Raw genomic sequence first — 25,039 nt, forward strand, 5'->3', positions numbered from 1 at the left:
AGCCAAGTGATTCCCAGTGGTAGCCACTGTTCCATCTGTAGCTCTATGAATTAGTAACTGCAGTCAACATTTGAAGCGTTTCTCTCTATAAATGTAAATCATGTTAGGTGAAGTTGAAGCTGCTTTCTGACATAATTCACTCAAAGTCATCAAAGGAGCAATGTAAATGTCACTTGGAATGGGGTGCTATTTGCTTTCCTTAGAAGAGACAGTATCCAGCTGTTGAGGGAGCAATGGTTTATTCTTTGGTCAACGAATTACAACAGCTAGTCAGGAAAAAAAAAAAAAAAAAAAAAAAAAAAAAAAAAAAAAGTTGTTTAACAGGTGAATGAATGGAACCTAGACTTAGTTTTAAAAATATCTATTTTAAATATGAGTGAATATGAAACTATCTGGAGGAGACATACCACCTTCCATGGTTTTCAGACCAGTCATAAGCATCAATGGGTTAATTTTAAATATTACAAGAGTTTCTTCTCTAATTGCCTGACTCCAGGAAATACAGCTTTAAAAATAAATGTAAGACCTGCATCAAAAGCACAGACATTGCCAAAGGCTCAGTTACAAACTGGCACAGAAATCTTCCTTACTCCTTGCTTAATATTAGGTATCACAAAGAATCTTCTTTAGAGGCATGTGTTTCAGAGATGCATTGCTTGCCAGCCTCTAAATCAGCAAAGACATAATCCAACAAGCCATTGGAGAGACTCCTATTAATGCTAATGGTTGTGAAGAAGGTTATGGAAGCTTAAATAGCATAAAATGCCACATGGTTTAAATTGACTTCTTGAGTGGTCAGCAGTCTTGAAAACTGAGAGTAGAAGAACAGTGGATATCTTGTATTTTGAGAGATGTAGATATTTATGTTATTTTATGCATCTATCAAAACCAGTAGTTGAAAAGATCATTACAAATTCTGCTACCATTCTGCTGTGGTACTGGCTTTGTCCAAACATAATATTCTTCTTTATTTACAAAGATGTAGATAGACACCACCTGACAAACTTTTTTTTTCCATTATCATTATGAGATTCTTATATGATACTCATCACTAATATCTGAGCAACGCTTAGCAGTGCTTCCAACAAGACTGATGTCTGTCATAAAATTTGCCTGTTATTTTCTCCCTTTGGGGAGAAACTTGAGCAGTAGAGCTTTTCCTATTTTAACTCTATACTCTGTGCACATACACGCCTTGTATGTATTGCATGCTTTTGTCAGAGATGGCAGATCAGTTGTACCATGTCCGACCCTTGGAGATGATCTCCTGTCCTGTAAGGGTTTATTGCACTGCTTCAGGTCCCAGAGAAGGGATCATCCTTCACATAGATGTATTTTCCATTTTTGATGCAAAGTTCTACTCTGGTTAAAAATAATAATAATAATATTTAAAAAAAAATAAAATACTGCACATCATGGTCAATCCTGAGATAAAGAACCTTTATGTAGATTCTAGTTGCATTCTATATGATGCAGTGTCCAACTTGCTGACAGTAACCTGTGTGGCTGAATAGATAATGTGCAGTGCTTTGAAGCAGTGGTAATTCCCTAACAAAGACATTCTGCAGCCCACAATAATTGGTATTAATACATCAGAGTGAGAGGGTATCTACTATGCAAACAGAGATAGTAAGAAGTATCAGTAGCACATATTATTGACCCTGGGACAGTGCTAAGCTGTTGGGCAGACAGACCAGCTATGGATACAAAGATCTCTCACAAAAGGATAGAGAGCTGTACTCTACAAGAAATCGTTCTCTAACTGCTAACTTGTGTCTTTAGGTCCGTGTCTCCTATTTCAGTTACTCACTGAACCACTGTAGTGTGACACAGATAGGCAACAGATGGATTTTCATATTCTCTGCAAAATGTTGTCACCTGATTTTATGCCATCTGGCTAATTGTATAATCTGCAAACATTGCACAAAAATGGTGGTAAAGACGCAAAGGGAGCTGACCACAGAAGAGCACAAAAGAAGGAGCTCCAGAAGGCAAGGCACAGTTCTTATCCCTGTACTCTGCATTCAGAAAGGACACACAAAGGTTCTCTAGCTGGTGAAACATAATCTCAGAGTCCTGAGTACTATCTGTCCAGGCCCCTTATATCTGAATCCAGATTGTAGACATTCTTGTATACTGCCTTAGGTAGTTGACCAATTCAAAATAATTAGATGAGCTTGGAGTTGGCCTTTGGCTCAGTTCTTTGTAAATAAAGAAGTGACACAGAACAGTTATCTAATACATGTAAGGTAAAGTAAGGCAGAATATTGCTTATTTGAAGGACAATGCCTTCCAGGGATGGTGACTCCACCACTTCCCTGGGCAGCCTGTTCCGATGTCTAACAATCCTTTCAGTGAAGAAGTTCTTCTTAACATCCAACCTAAAACTCCCCTGGCTCAACTTAAGCCCATTCCCCCTCGTCCTGTCACCAGGCACGTGGGAGAACAGACCAACCCCCACCTCGCTACAGCCTCCTTTAAGGTATCTGTAAAGAGCAATAAGGTCACCCCTGAGCCTCCTTTTCTCCAGGCTGAACAAGCCCAGCTCCCTCAGCCGCTCCTCGTAGGACTTGTTCTCCAGACCCCTCACCAGCTTCGTCGCCTTTCTCTGGACCTGCTCAAGCACCTCAATGTCCTTCTTGTAGCGAGGGGCCCAAAACTGAACACAGTACTCGAGATGCGGCCTCACCAGAGCCGAGTACAGGGGGACGATCACCTCCCTAGCCCTGCTGGTCACACTGTTTCTTATGCAAGCCAGGATGCTGTTGGCCTTCTTGGCCACCTGAGCACACTGCTGGCTCATATTCAGCCGACTACCAACCATCACTCCCAGGTCCTTCTCTGCCTGGCAGAATTTGTACTGGCAGTATTTGTACTGTTCAACACTGACAATATTGGTCATAGAACCATAGAACCATAGAATATCCCAAGTTGGAAGGAACCCATAAGGATCATTGAGTCCAATTCCTGGCACCACACAGGTTTACCTAAAAATTCAGACCATATGACTGAGAGCACAGTCCCAATGCTTCTTAAACTCTAACAGGTTTGGTGCCATGACTGCGTCCCTGGGGAGCCTATTCCAGTGCGAGACCATTCTGTCAGTGAAGAACCTCTTCCTGATGTCTGGTCTGACTCTCCCCTGTTGCAGCTTGACACCAGTCCTGCAGGTTCTATCGCTGGTCAGTAAAGAGAATAGATCAGTGCCTGTGCCTCTGCTCCCCCTCAAGAGGAAGCTGTAGGCCACAATGAGGCCTCCCCTCAGCCTCGCTTCTCCAGGCTGAACAGGCCAAGTGACCTCAGCCGCTCCTCATACGTCTTCCCCTCTAGGCCCTTCACCATCTTGTAGCACTTCTCTGGACATTCTCCAACCATTTCATGTCCTTTTTGTACTGTGGTGCCCAGAACTGCACACCGTACTCAAGGTGAGGCCACACCAGCGCAGAGCAGAGCGGGACAATCCCTGGTCTTCCCTTGATGGAGTAGATGGGTGATCTTATCATAAAAGGGAACCAAGTTTGTTAAATAGGACCTACCCCTCATGAACCCATTTGGCTGGGACCTATGACTGCACTGTCCCCCAGGTGCACTTCAGTAACTCTCAGGAGAATTTTCTCTGCAATTTTACCAGGCACTGACATGAGACTGACAGGCCTGTAGTTGCCAGGGTCTTCTTTTTTGCCCTCCTTGAAAACTAGCACAACATTTGCCAGCTTCCAGTCAACTGAGACCTCTCCAGATTCCCAAGACCACTGAAAAATAATTGTGAGAGGTCCCGCAAATAGGGAATATAAGGTTATGATAGACTTTCACTGGGCACTCCTGCATGCAGGACACTCAACATCGCCATCATGAATAAAATAGTTTCACAGAAGATCCTGTCTGAAAAAATTATTGAGATTTTTCCTCACAGGCGGGCACAGGAGGATCGAGCTTCCTGCAGTTCCGGGCACCTCCCCTCAAACACAGCCTCCCCATTTAGAAATGTCTCCTCCAAAGCACTGTGCTGGTACTGCAGGCACACGGATCCAGATAGGGAGAAGCCACATCCCACCACAGGCAAAGCCACCAGCACCCAGCTGCCACTGGCACCAAGGCAACGAGGCCAGCACCAAGGCAGCTGACCCATCTCACCGGGTGGCACACAAGGAGCACAGCATCCACAGCCTACATCACCCAAATTTCTTTCCACAGACAGCCCGGGGGGGCTCCCACAGGCCGTGCAAAGGGAGCCCGAGGAGCTCCGGCACTCAGGCAATTCCAGGGCCTGTGTGGGGACTGAAGGCAGGGTCAGGGGTGCAGGTGACACCACAACCATCAGCCCCCAAAAGGGCTGCTAAGCCTGCAGCGAGAGCCCAGCCACTCCGGGCAGGGCTCGTGGCTGTCACCACCAGCTCTGGCCGCAGTCTCTGCTGCCTCTCACCTCCCTCACCTCATCTCCTACATGACACCAGGGGCCTGCAGCTTCTGCCCCAGCTCCCTCAACCGCCAGCCAGCTCCCACCCAGCCCCACTGACCCGCTTCTCTCTCAACTCTTTTAGACCATGGTTTTGGCGATTTTCTTCACTCTGACATTCCTGGGTTTAATCCATAGCCCACAGAAGGTCAGTGAAGAACTAGATGCAGCTACAAATGAGCACACGCGGCAGCATGCAGAAGAGCTGCAAGCATGCATGATGCAGCTGCTGCTGGAAATGGAGCAAAGGGACCAGGAGCACAGCTGGGCACATGTGGGAGCCCTGCTCCTATCTGTGCTGCAGCACTGGCAGTTCTGGGCCCTGACTGGAGAGCTTGTCTGGTTCTTTGTGCTCTGCCGCATGCTCATGAAACTGTGCTGTGAGCTGGGCAACAGAAACAAGAAGGGCATCTCTGGAAGCAAGGAGGATGATGACACTGAGGAAGACCCCAATGGCATTTTGGATGCCCACAGATTTGTCAATGGGTACCTGCAGTGGCCAGTGAGGAGCCTGGAAGAAACATAAAAGCTCATGGAGGAACTGGTGGACAAGCTTCTTTCCGTCTGCCAGACCTTTTCCAGGAATAAGTTCATGCTGTGGCTGCAGCCAGCCATTGGAGTGGGCAGCGCCTCCAGTCCCACTGGGAACGACACCATCTACCACCTGCTCATGCCCCTGAATCCACCCCCTGGGCACGCCTTCCACCTGGAGCTGGGCACCGAAGGGGAGTCACTAGCGAGGAACTCCTGCCTGCGCGTGGAGCTGTAGTGCATGTGCACACGCGAGGGGCTGCTGGGGGATGTGCTGTGCTTCCTCCACCATCCTGAGGATGAGCTGAGACATCAGGACCCAAACCTACTGGACACCCTCTGCAGCGGCTCCTACTTGGATGTGCAGAAAATGGCAAAGTGGTTCCAGGAGCTGGTGGCAGAAGCCTGGGTGGCTATGCCCCAGTCATCCCAACTGCAGCTAACAGTGCTGCCCTCCACCCGCTTCTGTGAACTCAGGCTGACCAACGCCTCCAAGGACACCCTTTCCATTGAGATCATGCTTGGGGTAAAGCAGGACAACTCAGACACCTTCCTGACCTTCAAGTAGGCAGAGAACATCGTTAGCAGCAGCATGAGGTGGCCACAGAGCTGTGTTGTGCCAGAGATGCACTCCTTCAGGAAACAGCTAGGCATGCTTGGTACACCTTCCACCTCAGACATCTGCAGCTCTGTGTCTGTATCCTGTTAGGCACCAACTTTGCCACCCATGCCTTGAAGACAGCCATCACACACCTCCTGACCACCATCCCTGTGGTGAGCATGTACAGGAGGGATTTCCAGCTCCACACCAGTGATGATTATGCTGGCTACAAAGATGACTGACTGACACCCTGCTTGCCACATGCCCCAGAGCTGAGCACGCTGGCCATGGAGAAGATGCTGCTCCGTGGGCAGTGGGAATTGCTCCTCTGCGTCCTCTCCACAGCAAAACCACCCCTGGGGGAGGCACACCCCATGCAGCGAAGAGGCTGCTGCAGGGAGGCTTGAAGCAGAGACTCCTCTTTCCAGCTGGACAGTGACCACCTGGGCATCTTGGGAGTGTTCATTCGCTCCAGGAGCTTTGACCTCTGCAAAAATGGCAATATATATTGCTTACTTGAGAGTTTGTTGAGAAGATGCTCATCATCTGCAAACCATTCTATTTGTTATAAATGTTGTTAAAATTTTGTTGTAAATAATGTTAAAAATTTATTATGTATGTCATATTTCACCCTATTTGGATTCAGTGTTGTCCCCCTACCACTGGCACTGGAGAACCCACCTCTCTTCAGTAAGCATGGGGCACCTTAAAGGTGGCAGCACTGATAACCAGATGAGAGAACTGTCTTGACCAACAGTCATGAAAGTAACTAATCATATATTATTCTCCAGAAGTTGGGCGTTTGCTACAGTTTAGGTTATCAACATTTAGCTAACTGAGCACCTGCACCTTGTCTGCCTTCATAAGTACAGAGTTGTGCTGCACTGAATCACAGAGTGGTTGAGGTTGGAAGAGACCTCCAGAGATCACCTAGTTCAGACCCCCTGCTCAAGCAGGGTAACCTAGAGCATGTTACACAGGATGGCATCCCAACAAGTTTTGAATATCTCCAGAGAAGGAGACTCCACAACCTCTCTGAGCTCCAGAGCACTGTTCCAGTGCTCTGTCACCCCCACCATGAAGAAGTTGTTCCTCATAAGGCGATGAAACCTCCTGTGGTTCAAACCTCCACTGGTTTCAGTCCTGTCAGTTCAGTGCAGCAGGTTCATATTTGTCACTGTATGACTATACAGACAGCCATTGCCTTCTTATACTTGAGTCCTTTATTTTGGAAAGAATCTGCTGCCTTAGAGTGAAAGTCTGTTCAAGAGTCATAGAAATAATATGTCTTCATGCCATGAAATAAGCCAGTTCTGTCAATATATCTGTTCCAAGACAGAAATCATTATTCCAGAAATGCTTCACTTTGGCATGCCTGTTAGCTCTCTTCCTTTTTTTTTTTTTCTTTTACTTCATTTGTATTAAAAAGAATCCATGCATCTTAAATGAATTAGGTAAGTACATTCAAAATGAAATAGATTTACAATTCAAAAGTGATATATATTTTATTACAGGTTGGAAGTTTGAAGAAATGAATATCATCAGGAACAAAGTATCGAGATCTGTCTCTGTACTGTATTTTATTTTATTTATTTATTTATTTATTTATTTCCATATCCTGACACTGTACCTCAAAGACTCCAGGAAATGAGGTCTGAACCTCTGACCATGATGTGTATTTTCCAGGTATCCATCCTGACAGGAAAGGCCTTGGTTAATTGAAGAACCCCGGGATGCTGAGGAGAGAGGAACTGCTGCACTGTGCCTCTGAAGGGGATAATTTCATGGTTATCTACACTGAAACTCTGCTGTCCATCCAGCAGGCAACAGGGATGCTTTGTTATGTTAAGGCTTTGTCTGCTAAGACTGAATATTATCTTTTCAGCAGCTCTGAATCATGAGAGTTCTTTGTCTGATACTTGCAGGGTACTGGAAACTCTGAGACCTCTGGTCTGTTCCCCAGGGTAATGCTGCATTCATTTTAGAAGAAGCTGGAATTTATTTCCCACTAATTTTTATCACTACCACCCTCTACACACACAGACACCGGTGTAAGTGTTAGACACTTACAAATTGTGACCTGAATTTGAGGACTGAAAGGACTGATAAGCATTTGATTCAGCCCTGTGATTGGTACGTATTTACCTTGATCCTTGTTTTATAACACATCATTGCCAGAATCTTAGCATTATGAAGTCAGTGTTTCACCTTCTTTGTGCCCTCTATTCCATCCCAGACTCCAAAAGTTACTTATCCTGTGAACACAGTATTTTTTTCCGTTGGTTGTGGTAGGTTTTGTTTGTTTTTAAGTTAGGAAATCCATCAAATAGATTTTGAAATGCTTTAAGAAAAAAGGTGCAGAAGAATTGCTTCTGACAGAACCAGACAAATCAATTAATTGATCTCTGGCAGCCAGGGATAATTTTATTTCCTACTCTATTAAGAAAAATCAGAACCAGTCAGCTAATTTCACTAGAGAAAATATCTGTCACCAGTTATTAAGTGGAACATGATGGAGAGAATTAGGACAGAAAACTTAAAAATGGGAAGTTTTTTGTTTTGATTTGGTTTGGTTTTCTTTTCCCAGAAGTTGCATAACTTATTACTCAACCTTTAGAAGTATGGCATCAAACACCACTGCAAATCCTTTGGTTCAACCAAAGAAAAGGTTCTTTCTTCCCCTACAGCAGTACCTACCGCATTTAACCTTTGATGTCTATAAATGTTATGTTTATGCTTCAGAAAAAGATAAATTTAATAACTGACCAAAGTGAACTACGTGTAACACTTAATTTGCTCATGACAGTTTCTGTTATATATGCCAGACACATAAAACCATAACAAATATTTACAAAAGCTCCTGGTTACTGTTGTATCAGAGTGTCTTTTCAATATTAACCGCATATACAGGTTAAGAAACAGTAGATTCAGATCCTAAAAGAATGATTAAAATCTCACAAGGTAGAATTCAGTTAGATTAAGAAATTCCAATTTCTCATGGGAAGGAAGAGATGGCAACTGGCTCTGTGTGCTTACACAATGCAAAATAAATTCCAGAGCAATCAAAAATAGAACCAGAACCATTACAGGAAGCCTAACATTTTAAAGCACTTTGACTCTGTGGCTTAAGGCCAGCAGACCATGTCCTTAATCAAGTTTGATTATTAACCATCACCTAACAGCTCCTGAAGGGCTGATTTTCCCTGGAATCTTTAACTAAAGATTGATGATTTATTCATGCTATCATTTGCATGTAGTGCTCTTCTCCAAAGGGCTTACTGTTGGCCCAGACATGCTCTCTGTAAAGGACAAAGAATCACAGAATCATAAAATAAACCAAGTTGGAAAGACCCACAAGGATCATCAAGTCCAACTCCTGGCTCCATACAGCACCACCCAAAAATCAGACCATGTGTCTGATTGTCCAAACACTTTTTGAACTCTGGCAGGCTCAGTGCTGCGATCATTTCCTGGGGAGCCTGTCCCAGTGCCTGATCACTTCTGGGTGCAGAACCTTTCCTTAACACCCAGCCTGACCCTCCCCTGTCCCAGCTCCATGCCGTTCCCTCGGGTCCTGTCGCTGTCCCCAGAGAGCAGAGCTCAGCGCCTGCCCCTCTGCTCCCCTCATGAGGGAGCTGCAGGCCGCCATGAGGCCTCCCCTTGGTCTGCTCTTCTCTAGGCCAAATGTTAAAACCCAGTGACTTCAGCCACTCTGGAATGTCTTCCCTTCTAGATCCTTCATCATCTTGCTTACCCTTCTTTGAACTATTTCTAGTAGTTTTACCTCTGTCTTGTATTGCGGTGCCCCAAGCTGCACGCAGTACTCGAGGTGAGGCCGCACCAGTGCAGAGCAGAGCAGGCCAATCCCTTCCCTTGCCTCGCTAGCAATGCTGTACCTGATGCACTCGAGGATACGGTTGGCCCTCCTAGCTGCCAGAACATACTTTTGGCTCATATTCAGCTTGCCATTACGCAGAACTTCCAGATCCCATTCTGCAGGGCTGTTCTCCAGCCTTTTGTCTCCTAGTCTGTATCTAGGATTGCCCTGTCCCAGGTGCAGGAGCTGGCACTTGCTTATTAAATTTCACGCAATTGGTGATCACCCTCTAGTTTGTCAAGATCTCTCTGAAAGGCCACTCTACCCTCAACAGAGTTAACAGCACCTGCTAATTTATTACCATCTGCAAACTTCCTCAGTACACCTTTTAGTCCTACACCCAAGTATTTTAAGAAAACATTTAAGAGAATTGGCCCTAAAATGGAGCTCTGGGGAACCCAGCCAGCAGCCTGATGTAACCCTGTTTGCTATAACCCTTTGAGTTCAACACATCAGACAATTGTTCACTCATTGTATTATGCATTTATCTAGCTGTATGCTGGACATTTTGTCCAGAAGGACACAGAATCACAGAATCATCTAGGTTGGAAGAGAACTCCAAGATCACAGAATCACAGAATTTCTAGGTTGGAAGAGACCTCAAGATCATCGAGTCCAACCTCTGACCTAATGCTAGCAGTCCCCACTAAACCATATCCCTAAGCTCTACATCTAAACGTCTTTTGAAGACTTCCAGGGATGGTGACTCCACCACTTCCCTGGGCAGCCTGTTCCAATGCCTCACAACCCTTTCAGTGAAGAAGTTCTTCCTAACATCTAACCTAAAACTCCCCTGGCTCAACTTAAGCCCATTCCCCCTTGTCCTGTCACCAGGCACGTGGGAGAACAGACCAACCCCCACCTCTCTACAGCCTCCCTTGAGGTACCTATAGAGAGCGATAAGGTCGCCCCTGAGCCTCCTCTTCTCCAGGCTGAACAAGCCCAGCTCCCTCAGCCGCTCCTCGTAGGACTTGTTCTCCAGGCCCCTCACCAGCTTTGTCGCCCTTCTCTGGACTCGCTCAAGCACGTCCATGTCCTTCTTGTAGTGAGGGGCACAAAACTGAACACAGTACTCGAGATGCGGCCTCACCAGAGCCGAGTACAGGGGGACGATCACCTCCCTAGCCCTGCTGGTCACACTGTTCCTGATACAAGCCAGGATGCTGTTGGCCTTCTTGGCCACCTGAGCACACTGCTGGCTCATATTCAGCCGACTATCCACCATCACTCCCAGGTCCTTCTCTGCCTGGCAGCTCTCCAACCATTCCTCTCCCAGCCTGTAGAGCTGCTTGGGGTTGTTGTGCTCGGCACTTGGCCTTGTTGAACTTCATACAGTTGACCTCAGCCCATCAGTCCAGCCTATCCAGATCCTCCTGCAGAGCCTTCCTACCCTCGAGCAGATCAACACATACACCTAATTTGGTGTCATCTGCGAACTTACTAAGGGTGCACTCGATCCCCTCATCCAGATCATCGACAAAGATATTAAAGAGGACTGGCCCCAGTACTGAGCCCTGGGGGACACCACTAGTGATCGGCCTCCAGCTGGATTTGACTCCATTCACCACAACTCTTTGGGCCCAGCTATCCAGCCAGTTTTTAACCCAATGAAGCATACGCCAGTCCAAGCCACGAGCAGTCAGTTTCTTGAGGAGAATGTTGTAGGAAACGGTGTGAAAGGCCTTACTGAAGTCAAGGTAGACCACATACCACCCAAGGTAGACCACATAGACCCTTTGGGGTAGAACGCGTCTGCCCCAAAGCCGATCGCCTCAGCAAGTGAGAAACAGTACTGAAAGCTTCAATGAAAAAAAAAAAAAAAAAAGAAAAAAAAAAAAAACACACCACCACCAACAACAAAAACCCACAGCATATTCTGTTTCCACAGAAATTAAGATTCATTTCAGCTCCACAGCTATCCTGATGGACAACCTCTCACAAATCACCTTTCTAGCCTTCAGCGAGACAGGACGATATTGACTTAATTTGCAAGGCACTCAGAGAAGAAAAACACTAGTTAAATAGAAAGCTCCCATTATTATTACTTCAACCACCCTCTCCTCTGGAAAGACTGTATGTCAATCCAAGATATCCCAGATGTCCACAGTGAATATATACAATGACAGTAGGGAAAAAATAAAAAGTGTGCCCAAGTTAAAATGAAATTTGGCAAACTTATTTACTTATTTTCTTCATACTCTCATGCTGTAGTGCTATGGGCCACAGAGTAGATAAAGCCAGTCAGAGGATATTGATTGGCAAATATGAGATGCAGTAAAGAATTGTATTGCAAATGTGAACAGTAAAACTATGGAAAGAAAACAAATAAGCAATGCAGGATACATTGAAAAAAAAATACTATTAACAAATTAATGCAGTATAACCTATAGTAGTGCATAGTACTATATGCAATACTAATGCAGTATGACCTATAGTACTATGGTTGGAATAATTAATCAGTAAAGCAGGGTAAGTGCCAGTGGGGAAAAAAGTAAGGCAATTAGGGACTCATTAGTGTCCCTAATTAGAATATATTATCTATGTTAGTGCTAGGTTTTCCCCACACCAGAGATTTGATCTGACTGTCAAAGCCAAATAAAGCATTTTATAGAAATTACTGAATGCCAGAGCAGGCCCATATGAAAACAAACATACAAACAAAAACAGGCAGCTCATTACACAGCGACATAGAATCACAGAATCATCTAGGTTGGAAGAGAACTCCAAGATCACCTAGTCCAACCTCTGACCTAACACTAACAAGTCCACCACTAAACTATATCACTAATCTTTACATCTGTATCTAAACGTCTTCTAAAGACCTCTAGGGCTGGTGACTCAACCACTTCCCTGGGCAGCCCATTCCAATGCCTAACAATCCTTTCAGTAAATAAGTTCTTCCTAATATCCAACATGAGATATAGGAAAATTCCTGGCTAACATCTGAACCCCCTACCATCTAAGTCCAAAGAAATTACTGAAGCCACATGTGTGCAGATTTTCAAACATGAGGATGATCAAATACATTACACTGAGCACCAGAAGCCAAGTTAAAAATATATAGCTAGGTTAGCCTTCTAAGGTAATGAGCATGATAGTACACAGGAGTCTTCTTTTATAACTCAGATAAACTAAACACCTCAACCACAGAGCTTTTTTTTCTTTCTCTCTCTTTTTTTTTTTTTTTTGTTTTGTTTTTCTTTTTTTCCCCTGTTAAGCACAAGTACTTGTTATAGTCAGAATGTTTGAACAGAATGACAGATGCCAGCTGTTAAAATATAGACGTGTTTCCTTTATTAACGTTCATGGCATCTTTACCACATAGTTCATCACAGCAAAAACAAATAATGAAAAGCCTGTATCCAGATGGAAACAGCTTTAACTAATCCATCACAATACCTGAAACAGTTCCGTAGTTTTGTTAGTAGAAATGAAGCTGGACAAATCAGCTTGTACAAAACTAAGGCACTAAAGAGAATATCTAGTGTGCTGTATACATCAGTCCTCCTAGATGAAAGAGAATAATATTCAGCAAAACCCACTGTTGTCCATTCTTCTGACCCATCTGGGTCTTCTGGTCTCCTCAAAAAGTATTTCAGTATTATATCTTTCCCTCACAGAAAAACAGCTGTGGGGTCCAACATGCAAGCAGAACAATAACTTAAGTTTGGTTAGGCTTCTCCATTTAAGAGCCACTGGGCTATTATAAAAGCTATCAGGAACAGTGGTGCAAAAGAATAGGGGCAAAATTTTGAGTAAACCAGAAGTTGTAAATGTTCTTCTAACTTAAAGAGATGTGAAAATACAATATGTCCATTAGAACTAGAACTTTAGGCAAATTTGAATGCTCCTGTTCCTCTCTGAAATCATGGAATTCAGTTAAATTTCAGTAAAAGAATTAAAAGAATAGTCATTGGATTTATTACCCTAAAATGAACATGTTTTCACTACAATTCAGTGCAGCTATCATTTGGCACAGAGACTCAACACCAGTCCAGAAACATTTAAAGCATCTATTGTGCTTATGTCTGAACAGAGCTTAAAATAATTTGGAGCATTACACTATTGTATTACCAAAACAAGTCAGTCGCTCTGACTTTATTGTGAAAGTAATGTACATTGACCTTCCTTGACAGCAATGAAAACCTAATGACATCCTTCCCTGCCATGGAGATTGCATGAAATAAAACTACATTTGGCAGAAAACAATCTGTTGTGGATTTGAACTGTTTTCTGTAAACAACCCTTCTGTAATCAGCTGCAAATTAATGGAAACATCAACTCACCCTCTCTGGAAAAGGTCCACATTATGGAATTTGTGTAGTTCCACAGAAAACTCGACCGTTCCCTGGACCTCAGACATGATTTTTTCAGGTCATCACCTAAACAACACATATAAACAGGAATTGTAAACTTTTGAAGTATTTTGCTTAACAAATCCTCAACCATATTACTACATTTTGTTTGGCACTTGGGGTTCATGCAAAGCTCACTGAAATTGATTGGAATGTTTCCAATGACTTCATTGAGCTCCATCTTCAGGAAGACTTGCTAAAAGCGAGATCAAAGCAGTAATTAAGAGAGGTAAAATGTCTAATTAGGCCTGAGGACAGAATGATAATATTATGGAAAGCACAAGAAGAGGCAAAAAGTAAATAACATATTATGTGCAAGAATCTCAAAGCAGATTTTAATTAACTGTCTTACTACTCTTGTATGGGAAATTGATTTTTTCATCCCATTTTACCAAATGGCAGATATCCAGGGGCAGCACAGCTCATTTCTGTAAAACCACAGGCCAAAAAGACAAAACCCTGAGACAGATGAGAGTAGAATTCAGAATTCTCATGCTTTTGACCCTTTCTGTGACATAACTGAAGGCCTGGAAGGGAAGTTTCTGAGGGAATATGAATAATTTAAAGAATAATAAATGGAAAAGATTCTTCTAAGGAAATACTGACAATCAAAGTATTTAATAGGCCACAACACCCAGATAAAGATTTTGAAGCATTACAACCATTTACAGATTTTATATATATATATACACACAGTTCATTGAATCACAGAATAATTCAGGTTGCAAGGGAGCTCAGGAAGACATACCTGACTCAAGGAAGTTTTGCCAAAGTAAGTTTCCAAACCATCACTATTTAATATACTAGTGTAAACCTTTGACATTTCCCTAATTGCAGCAGAGCCAAGCAAAGGGTTTTTAGAGCTTTTTTTTTTTTTTTTTTTTTTTTTTTTTTTTTTTTCAATTTCCATTTACCCTTTCCTGCTTTTCTCCCTGAAAGTCTTCTTTTGGCAAGCTGTGAGCTGTAAGCTATCTGGAAATTGTCTATGGCATCGTTGACAAGACAGCCATCAGATTTGCTTAATTAGCACAGTTCAGAAGCATCATTTGGTTGCTTTTTCACAGCAGCCAAGTGCAATCTCTGAGGATGACCCATGTTATGACTATTAATAATTCCTCTGTCAGAGACACTTGGGTCTCTAAGGGGACATTGAGCTCAGATTGCAAATGGGAGAATTTCTCCATACATGCTAACCTGTAATTTCAAAGATTTGACCATTGTCTACAATGAAACAGGAATGAAAAGTTTGATGCATGAAGGTCTGAGATAAGCATTAAGCTGTAGCTTTCTGATAAGTCTCTGTGTTGAATACTGACTGGTAATTTTCCAACTGACTGGCTTATTACACTGATTATTTTAAACTATGTTTTATTTCTGGTTGTCCTTTCAAACACTACCAGTTTCAAAAATAGCTATTCCAGAGTTAAAATGTTGTTGTTTTTTCATCCACCCTCTGGAAAACCAAGCATTACAGATGTTGACTGTCGAATGACAAGAACGGGACACAGGATTTATGCAGTATTTGTAATATATGTGTATAGCTGCTAAGCTATCCATCTGATATACCTCCAAGGTAAGAAACTCTACATCTTAGTGCCAGGGTATAATTTTGGAGCAGTGAAGGTAAATTCTTCTAAACTCTTCTAAAAAGCGAAGGTAAAGTGGTATTATTGGACCAAATGCATGTAATTCTCAGCCTGCCTATTTATTTTTTTCATTTAAACAGGCGTGAGACTAATCCTTTCTGGCTTTGCCTTTCTGCACAGCCTGAAGGAATTGTATACTGTTTATAGGGCACATATATCACATATTCGCCTGGTAATGTGTGTGATAGTCTTGTCTGAGCATATAGCATCAAAGCAAGGCAGACTGTGTGGGGGATGAGAAAATCACACAACACCAAGTGATACTCTGACAAGGTATTCAGCCTTGAGGAGAGTGCTAATTGGAAGAATTACCTCTGGATAAATCTGCATATTGTGCTCAGACATATTTCTCTAGACCAAAAGCTCAGGATCAAAGGAAACTGTGTGCTTTTGAAGACACCAGTTTAAAGAGACTTGTGAATGGGTGGCCAGACAGTTCAGATCAGGACCAATATTTTCAAAGACAGAAAGAATGGGATGAGGCTAAGGTTAGCTAGGATGAATGAAAAATTAAAGATTAAATACATGGAAATACACATGCAGGTATTCACTACATATACTTTTTATTTTTCATGCTTTGTACTTTTTCGTAGCAAATGTGGAAAAAATATCTCGGGACAAAAAGAGAAAAAAAAAAAAAAAGTTTCTGTAGCTTAATTTCCCTTACAGATCACCAGAATGAAAGGGGAAATAGCTGCCACACCATGTTAGACATCCATCCACTCCACCAAAAAAAGAGTGGCTCAGAGCATACCAGTCTACATCTGAAGGCTAGAGGGACTGAGCCCCTACCAGCCAGGCCTGGCACCTCAGGACACATCTGACAATCACTAGAAGTGGTGTCTGACACACCTGCTCATCACGACACTTAGCAAGGTTCAAAGAAAAATTACTCAGAGCTGTTGGCAACATACTTCAATGAAAAAGCTACAAAACAAGACAAAACAGCTGCAGAAATCCCAGATGGAGAAAACACAAGTGCTTCAAATGATGTACCGAGTTTTCACTGCCATACCACGTAGCTCTTTAAAAGAAGCTGATCACAACCCTTCAAAATCCAGGGCATGTGAAGGACCTCTGACTACCCCTTACTCACTGATCTCCATGGGGAATAACCTCAGGATATAAATAGAGAATTAGATGGTAAAAATAATACTGAATTGAAAGCATTGAAAACACAATACGGACTGTTGCCAGAATCAAAGTATCAGCAATTTGATAATAAGCAGTTTAAAGAAAAATGCAGAGGTGATCCTTGGTAAGTCTTTAGTACACTGGTTCTTCTAATTTTTATTTTTTTTTTAATTTTTTTAAGTTAAACCCTTTGTATTTTCCAAGAGACTTAAGAAGACACAAGTAAATCTCTATAGAAAGCTAGAAAAAAAGAAATACAGGGGAAGTGTTTTGGCCATATGCTTGTGTAAAAGCAGTGCCCATGACTAGTCTTGTCACTTCCAGAGCAATGAATTGCTTTGTAAGGCACTGCCATTATCACTGATTGTGCTGCGCTATCCTACAGGCACTGATTTTATCAGTCAGGTCACCGCTTTGAAAGTCTGTCCTTCCAACAAGAGTTGTCCTAGCAAAAGACAATCAATTTCATTTGTCATTTTACTTGTAGCAAGGAGACACTAACTGAAAATCAGAATCCTTTATACAAATAAAGCCCTATAAAAATCTATATATTTAAATATTGGAGTGTTCTTTTAAAGGAAGAATTGATTTTAAACTCTCCATTTCATTGTTTTTTCTAAAGGTAACTTCTGAATTGGAGATTTTTCAGCATATGATACTGGTTAAACTACAATGGCTTTATTTATCTTTATCCTCCATTGCTCTCAGTAATCTTTTTGACTCATAGTGGTTGTGCTAATGACGTTTTAGAGATAGCCAACTGACTGAGCCATCTGACAGCAGTTAAGTATTGGTTATGTACCACACACACTCTATTATTACACATCTTGAAGCTAAAAAGGAGTCTGAAAATTTACCTGCTGAGGCAGCAGTCAGCATCAACCCAACCAAAGGGAGGAGATAAAGGTGAGACAGGGACAGGCCTGGGTGGAAATAAGGACAGGACACTGCATACTCTGACAGTCTATGAACTTTCTAGCATTTCTGCAATTACCTCTGAATGAAAAATGAACTAGACATTTATTTACTGCTTTCACAATTCTTGTGCATCTCTGTCACAGAAGCCAAAGGAAAAAAAAAAAAAAAAAGAAAAAACACACACACACACATCAAGGACAAAAGAACAAAACACCATGTGATAAAGGGCAATGACTCATAAACCTAGAAACATTTGTTTAGGAGAATAAAGCTGCCTCTCAGAAAACACAGCACATACTATCTCCAGGATGGAAGGATAGAACTGTCTTCCTCAATGCCTTTAAAGCGTCTTTTACTTTATTGCGATTTTTTTCAGAAACTGGTATTTGTTGCTACCTGTGCATTCTGTCTGTCTCTCTCTCTTTCACTCTTTTTTTTTTTTTTTTTTTTTTCATTTAAAGAGTTCCTTGATCAAATGTTTAGTATATAGCCATAAACCCACTGTAAGTTAACATTATTCTCCTCTCCACAAATGCCTTCTGTAAAAATCTAAGTAAGGGACAAAGTAACTCAGGAAAAGAAAGATTATAAACAAAATCTCATTGCAAGTAAGTTCTAAAGCAGTAGGAGAAGTTCACATTAGACCAAGTCTCTTTTTTTAATTTTTGTTTAATTAAATTGCTCCATTGTTCACCTTCATGCAGCTGAAAAGGATCCCAGTTCTTAAGGCAAAAATTGCATCTCAGTAGCCTCTTCTGAGCATACATGAATCGCTTGAGTCAAAGCAGTCACAACTTGAGTCAAAGCAGTCACAAGTGTCAGTAAGATCTTTCACTATAGCATTGTCAGCAACTGTTCTCCAGTTCACAGTACCCATCGCTTTTTTCTGCCAGAACATCAGTGAAATGGCAGAGATGACCTTCAGCAAAACAATGATTTCAAAAGGTAACACCTCATTTTGTTAAAATAAACAGAGCTGGCAATTCTTGTCCAAGATTGTGTGTGATAGCAAGACATCTCCTTTAGACTTTTAAAAAGAACCAATTTAAATACAATATGAAAATATAATAGGAAATGACAAGGCTTGTTTAGCAAAGCTATTAGATAAGTAATTACAATACTTCATATTTTAACCCTGTACGTTTTGAGGAGGGGGAGTAAGAGAGCAGCGTGGTAGTGTTTATCTAGCCGTAAGTATGAAACCACCATACTTGGTCCAAATCACTAACATAATAGGAACTAGGACCTGATGAGCATTATATTTTTTAGACTAGTTAGGATAAAGGTGTCCTTCTTTTTCATTCAGAATGCTTCTTATTTTCATTAAACAATTTGTTTTGTTTCCCCAACACTACTGAGGCTAAATAATTACTGGAATGTGAAGTTTTTACTCAACTTCTTATAAAACTTCGTTCCTGGCACATTACTGTCAACCCGGGGACAACCATTGACGGTTATGGTTTTACATCAGAAAAGTGATTCAAGTATGAGTTTATGCCCCCTCTGACATCTTGAATTAGTAAAATTCATTTTACTATAGCACAGTCAACAATGTAGAGCATTTACCCTAGGTAAAGGGAAGCCAATGAAACATGTGAGCCCTCAAGAGATGCCTTTTGCCACAGCTTTAACAGTAACAAAAAAGTGCTGCCTGGTCTCCCACACTCATGCGCAAACACTGCAACAGATTGATAAAACATCCACACTGAATGAGATGCAGACGGTGTCTTACTCAATATATGGCCTCACTCAACAATATGTTATTAAGTTGAAAGTGAAGAATATATGCAATAAATTCTGCGTAGATGATGCACATACCGAATTTAGAACCCAACCATAATGCTCATTAATTTGTTCTTGAACACACTTACAAAAAAAACAAAACTTTTCGGTCACTGCCTGTTTGTGATTTTTTTTTTCTGTTTATTTTGGTATGTATTATCATTTAGGACTCTGATGTCAAGTCTCCCACAGAAAACATGTTATTCTTATCCATGAGAAACCTTCTAATGCTCTGTTTAGACATGGAACTATCAGGAATTACTTTGTAAGATCTCCAGTTTTTACAATGATCTCACATTAACTAGAATGGCTTACAGAATGAGATAGTATCACAGCATAAACTAGCAATAATCCCTTGCAGCTATTTTGCCAAGGTTTTTAGTTTTCCAGTCTATTGCAATCCTTTGAATTGTTTTCTTCAATATGTCTGCAAAAGCAGAGATTTGTGTTACGGGTAAAAACAAATGCAAGGTACATGATGTTAACCAAATATAGCCATTAAACATATATTTATTTTTTTTCACCATATAAGCATTTAGTCTGGTTCAAAATGTTAAAGACTAATTTGTTTTTATGCTGCAGAGAGCTAACTTAGTTTGGATGCAAGCCCTGAAAATAATATTCCAATATTTAAAAAAAAAAAAAACAACATATACCAAGTGTGCGGTTTAATATTCTCGGGAAAATCAATATCCACAATTTTGTCAGATGCATTAGACATATGTTCATAAACAGTGCAACATCATGAATCACTTTTGCCGAGGTTCGTTGATTTCTACCACCAAAATGTTATGAGTTAGAGATGCAGAAGACAGATAATAAATGATCCTTAAAAAATGACTCATAACCCAAAGAGTATTCAAAGGGGAGCAAATAAGAAAGGAGCCGTTTTATTTATGTTTGTTTAGTTGCTGTTTTTTCACTTACAAGCTACGCTATGTCTTTTGCCAGCTGGAATTCACAAAGTAGCAGTGGTACCTAGTTCATTGGCTCACATAGAAGAGCAGGGTAAATACTTGTTCAACCCTCAGCAACATAATTAGAGTATTATGAGGAAAAATCAGCTGCATCTCATAGTCAAGAACCATCAATATCAATATCTTCAAACATATGGGTCACATAGTCATGGGTATAAACGGTGCAGCCCAAGGATCCAAAGGTAGTCACTTAGGAAAACAAGCCAACAACTCACTTCAATTTCTCTCGTGTTTTTTCTGCGTGAACCAATCCACACTGAAGAATCTCAATCCACGCAGGAGAATTTGTGCAGGTCAGCAAATCCACGAAAGCTGAAAAGCAATGGTCTAGATTACACCCTTCATAGATTGTTCATTTCAAGGGTGTTTAGATGGAGGAACAAATCTACTAGGGAAAAACAAAAACACTAGGTTGTGCCAGAGGATTTGTATGGCAGAACTGAACCAGGGCCAGAATAAATGTCAGGTGCCAGTAGGCTGCTCTTATGAGATATAAAGCCTTTGAGCTATTAGACAGGATTAAATGTGAACACAGCTGTGCAAATTTAGGTCAGATCACTCGACAAAAAGAATGAAGATCAACCTCGATTTGTCCTCTGTAAGCACGTGCCTGTCAGGACAGCAGATCTGAGTTCAGCTCAGCACAAATCACTATCTGCTTGCACAGTTAATAATAATAACCTGCTGTTGGTATTGTGCATAAAATGAAACAGCAGGGAAAATTCAGGCAACAGAGCAGGGAGGGCAAAACAGAAGGAAAAAGGAGATAATAAAAACTTTCACCTGGACTAGCTTCCCACTACTGCATAATCCTCTCCTCACCATACCTCTCCTGCCTCTTCCTTCCCTACCTTGTATCTCTTCTTTGCGACTTCCAAAAGAAAAAGAGGTTTTAAAGCTTTATGTACAACTCAGAGCCCCAAATCCAAACTCCTAAGAACATCATCATCATCAATCTTCAGCAGCTCCCACTGTTCACCTGAATCTTGTTCATATTTTTTTCTTGTTCATATTTTTTCCACCCCAGAATTCCTTTTGTGCCTTTTAGAACCATAAAATACAAGAAAAAAAAACAGTAATTGAAGTATTTGAAGCCTAATTAGGACACTTAGGCACTTATCCATCATTCTCATGCTTGAGTATGGTCCTCTATTTAATAAAAGAAGCTATGTTCTTCTCGGTCTGAGTTCTTTTATTGGTTTAAACAGGAAATTAGAGCTCTTTCAGACACAGACCATATATTATTCTCCTGTACTTGTAAAACAGCCAAAAAGATTTATTTATTTTTAAGTTCTACTCAAGTTCATACGTGACTGTTCTCCAAATTGTATGGGCATAGGTCTATACCAAGTCCTTGGGAGTATATCAGGATGTTTGACCTCATTCAAATCTTAGCAACACCTACAGGACAGATCTGTCTGTCTTCTAAAGAGGCCACATCTGAGAGGACAAACACGCTGACTGAGATTCTCCTTGGAAAAAAATCCATAATCATGTGCTATAGGGCAGGAAAGGTGATGTAAGGAGCTGGATGAGAAGCATCCTCTTGTTGAGCTATTGAGCCATGTGGCTGCCTGATGCATGAGTCAAGGAACTATCTTGAGGACAAACTGTTATGTCAATAGAGCTATTTCCAAAGAATCCAAGTGCGTAACAGAGCTTCTTGAATGTCACCACAATGCTACTGACAGTCTTGTATGGAAAGGCTAATGAATTATGTGTTCCTTGGCACTGTTCTGACTGCATTTCCATTTCTGGTCATGAAAAAAAATCATGCTACTGTCTAAATGAGCTGTAAACTCAGTTGTCCTTGTCAGATTTTAAATGCTTATATTGCATTTTACCTTATCAAATTCACTCTAGAGTTTCACTTGGAAAGTTATTGTCCCCTTCATATGTTCTAAGGACATCTAAGTAAGATATAAGAGCAAGTAACTCCTCTGCAAACTGAAAAGGAAAGACTCATTGCAGAAAGGGTGGAGCTGAATAATACAGCCTGATCTGCTCCCTGAATAACAACTAGTCCCACCAAGAAAAGGGAATGAGTGATAGCAGTAGAAGGCTCTCTTCTGAGAGGTACAGAGGCATCCATCTGCCAACTCAATCCGCTCTTGAGAGAAATATGGTGCTTACCAGGGACTCCTGTAAGGGATGTCACCGAGAAACTGCCAGGCCTTGTACAGCCTAAGGACTATTATCCACTGCTGCTGTTTCATGTGGGGACTAATGATGCAGCCAGGAGCAGTGTAAGGGGGTTCAAGAAGGATTATACAGAGACCTGAGAGCATCAGTAAAGGACTCAGGAGTGCAGGTACTTTTTTCATCAATTCTCCTGGTCAAAGGGAAGGGGATAAAAAGGACCAGTCAAAGCTGGAAAGTCAACAAATGGTTACAGGACTGGTGCCACAGAAAGGGGTTAAGATATTTAGAACTCATTCTCACCAACATGGAGGCTGAGGTATTCAATGACTTATTTTGCCTCAGTCTTCACCAGCAACTGCTCTATCCACATAGCTTGGGCCCCAGGAGGCAAAGGCTCTTATTTTTAAAATGAGAGAAAAGGAAGGCCCAGGGAACTACAGGCCAGTCAGTCTCACCTCTGTGCCTAGCAAGGTCATGGAGCAGACCATCCTGGAAACTCTGCAAAGGCACATAGAAAATAGGGACATGGTTAGTGACAGCCAACATGGCTTCACTGAGGGCAGATAAGCCTGAAAAATCTGGTGGCCTTCTATGATGGAGTTACAGCATTATTAGATAGGAGAAGAGAAACTGACATCATCTGCCTGGACCTGTGCAAAGCATTTGACAATGTCCCCCATGATATCCTCATCTCTAAATTGAAGAGACATGGATTTAATGAATGGACCACTCGTTGGGTAAGGAATTGGCCACATGGTTGCACTCAAAATCTTGTGGTCAACATCTCAATGTCCAGGTGGAGATCAGTAATGAATGGTGTTCCGCAGGGGTCAGTACTGGGACCGGCACTATTTAACAGCTTCATCAGTGACATGGACAGTGGGATTGAGTGCACTCTCAGCAAGTTTGACGATGACACCAGGCTGTGACTGACATGCTGCAGGGAAGGGATGCCATCCAGAGGGACCTTGACAGGCTTGAGAGGTGGTTTTAGAATAGCCCTGATCAGAAGGACTTGGTGGTGCTGGTTGATGAGAAGCTCAACATGAGGTGGCAATGTGTGCTTGCAGCCCAGAAAGCCACCCATATCCTGGGCTGCATCAAAAACAGTGTGGCCAACATATCAAGGGAGGTGATTGTCCCCTTCTACTCTGCTCCACCTGGAGCACTGCATTCCTCTCTGGGGCTCCCAGTACAAGAAGGACATGGAAGTATTAGAACAAGTCCAGAGGAGGGCCACAAAGATGATCAAGGGGCTGGAGCACCTCTTCTATGAAGACAGGCTGAAAGAGCTTGGGTTGTTTAGCCTGGAGAAGAGAAGGCTCCAGGGAGACCTTACAGTGGCCTTCCAGTACCTAAAGGGGCGTACAGAAAAGCTGGGGAGGAACTCTTCGCCAGGGGGTGTAGTGAAAAGACAAGAAGTGATGGTTTTAAACTAAAAGAGAGGAGATTTAGATTAGATATAAGGAAGAAATTCTTCACTCAGAGGGTGGTGAGGCTGCCCAGAGAAGCTTTGGATGCCCCATCCCTGGAGATGCTGAAGGCCAGACTGGATGGGGCTTTGGGCAACCTGGTCTGGTGGAAGGTGTCCCTGCCCATGGCAGGGGGTTGAAACTGGATGATCTTTAAGGTCCCTTCCTACCCAAAGCATTCTACAATTCTATGATTCCAAATAATTTACGTTAATCACAGAAATTATCCTTGTTTGTGAAGGCTATTAAGCAAAGATGTTTGTCCATGAGAAAAACACCTAGAAATTCCTTCATACATATGAGGTGTTGAGTTGCTCTATAGTCAATAGAGATCTGGCAAATGCAGTCAACATAATTCATGTGACCATCGACACCTACTTCTGTACTGACCATAAAAGAAAACTAAAACCGACTAGCCCAAATCCACATCTAGTCAGATGAATGTCATTCATAGCAAGACTGAAAATATAATAAGAACAGTAAGAACAGGATTTTGAATATCTACAGAATCACATGTGAAAAAGGTGAGAAAAGCAAAATGTATGAGTCTGTATAGATACACTAATAGCATGTATTTAAAAAGAGGGAGATAAAGGATCCCAGGAAATAAGAGGGGTCTCTATGCTGGTAAATTTATAGGTATTTGAAAAGTCAGGTTCTCATAAAGCCTGTTTTTATGTCTTGATTGCTTGATCTAAGGTCTGATCAAATAAAGGCTCTTAACACAACCTTTTTTATTTAATTAACTTCTCTGAAATTACTAACAAGGTAAACATTGACACCTGTCTTGAGGTTTCCCATGGAATCAGAGGAATTATTGATGCTTATAAGGAGCTTTTGAATTGCATATTTGCATTGCTGGACCAAAAGACAACAGCGCAGCAGGCAGTGCCATGGTCTCGCACACTGAGCAAGGCAAGAGCCTTGAAAGGTTGGCAAGCAGTTACAGATCAGATTGTTTCCACCAAAAATACTCACAGGCTGGGAGAGTGGTGGGAGAAGATAAAGATGGTGGAGAGAGAATTGAACAGAGAGGGACCATGGGAGGAGCATCAGAAGAAGTATGGTCCTGGTACAGCTGGAAGAGGGAATACTTTCAGTACAGACATTAGTACAGCACAATATTTTACTTTCAGGCTCACCAAAAA

The 25,039-nt window shown here is 41.9% G+C and overlaps 1 protein-coding gene across 3 annotated transcripts in view; it reads right to left on the reverse strand.

Moving 5' to 3' along the window:
- The window catches only part of FAM135B (family with sequence similarity 135 member B), a 208,658-nt gene that overhangs the window by 134,017 nt on the left and 49,602 nt on the right, over nucleotides 1-25,039 (reverse strand). For 2 of the 3 annotated variants that reach the window (XM_032182514.1, XM_032182511.1), the window contains exon 2: nucleotides 13,752-13,847. In XM_032182514.1, the coding sequence (XP_032038405.1) occupies nucleotides 13,752-13,828 (77 nt within the window). In that variant the 5' untranslated portion in view covers nucleotides 13,829-13,847. Of the gene's footprint in view, nucleotides 1-13,751; nucleotides 13,848-20,492; nucleotides 20,548-25,039 lie in introns of those variants that run through there. The other variant, XM_032182513.1, reaches the window with a different exon arrangement.

Source organism: Aythya fuligula, chromosome 2 (assembly GCF_009819795.1).
Source record: "Aythya fuligula isolate bAytFul2 chromosome 2, bAytFul2.pri, whole genome shotgun sequence".
NCBI lineage: Eukaryota > Metazoa > Chordata > Aves > Anseriformes > Anatidae > Aythya > Aythya fuligula.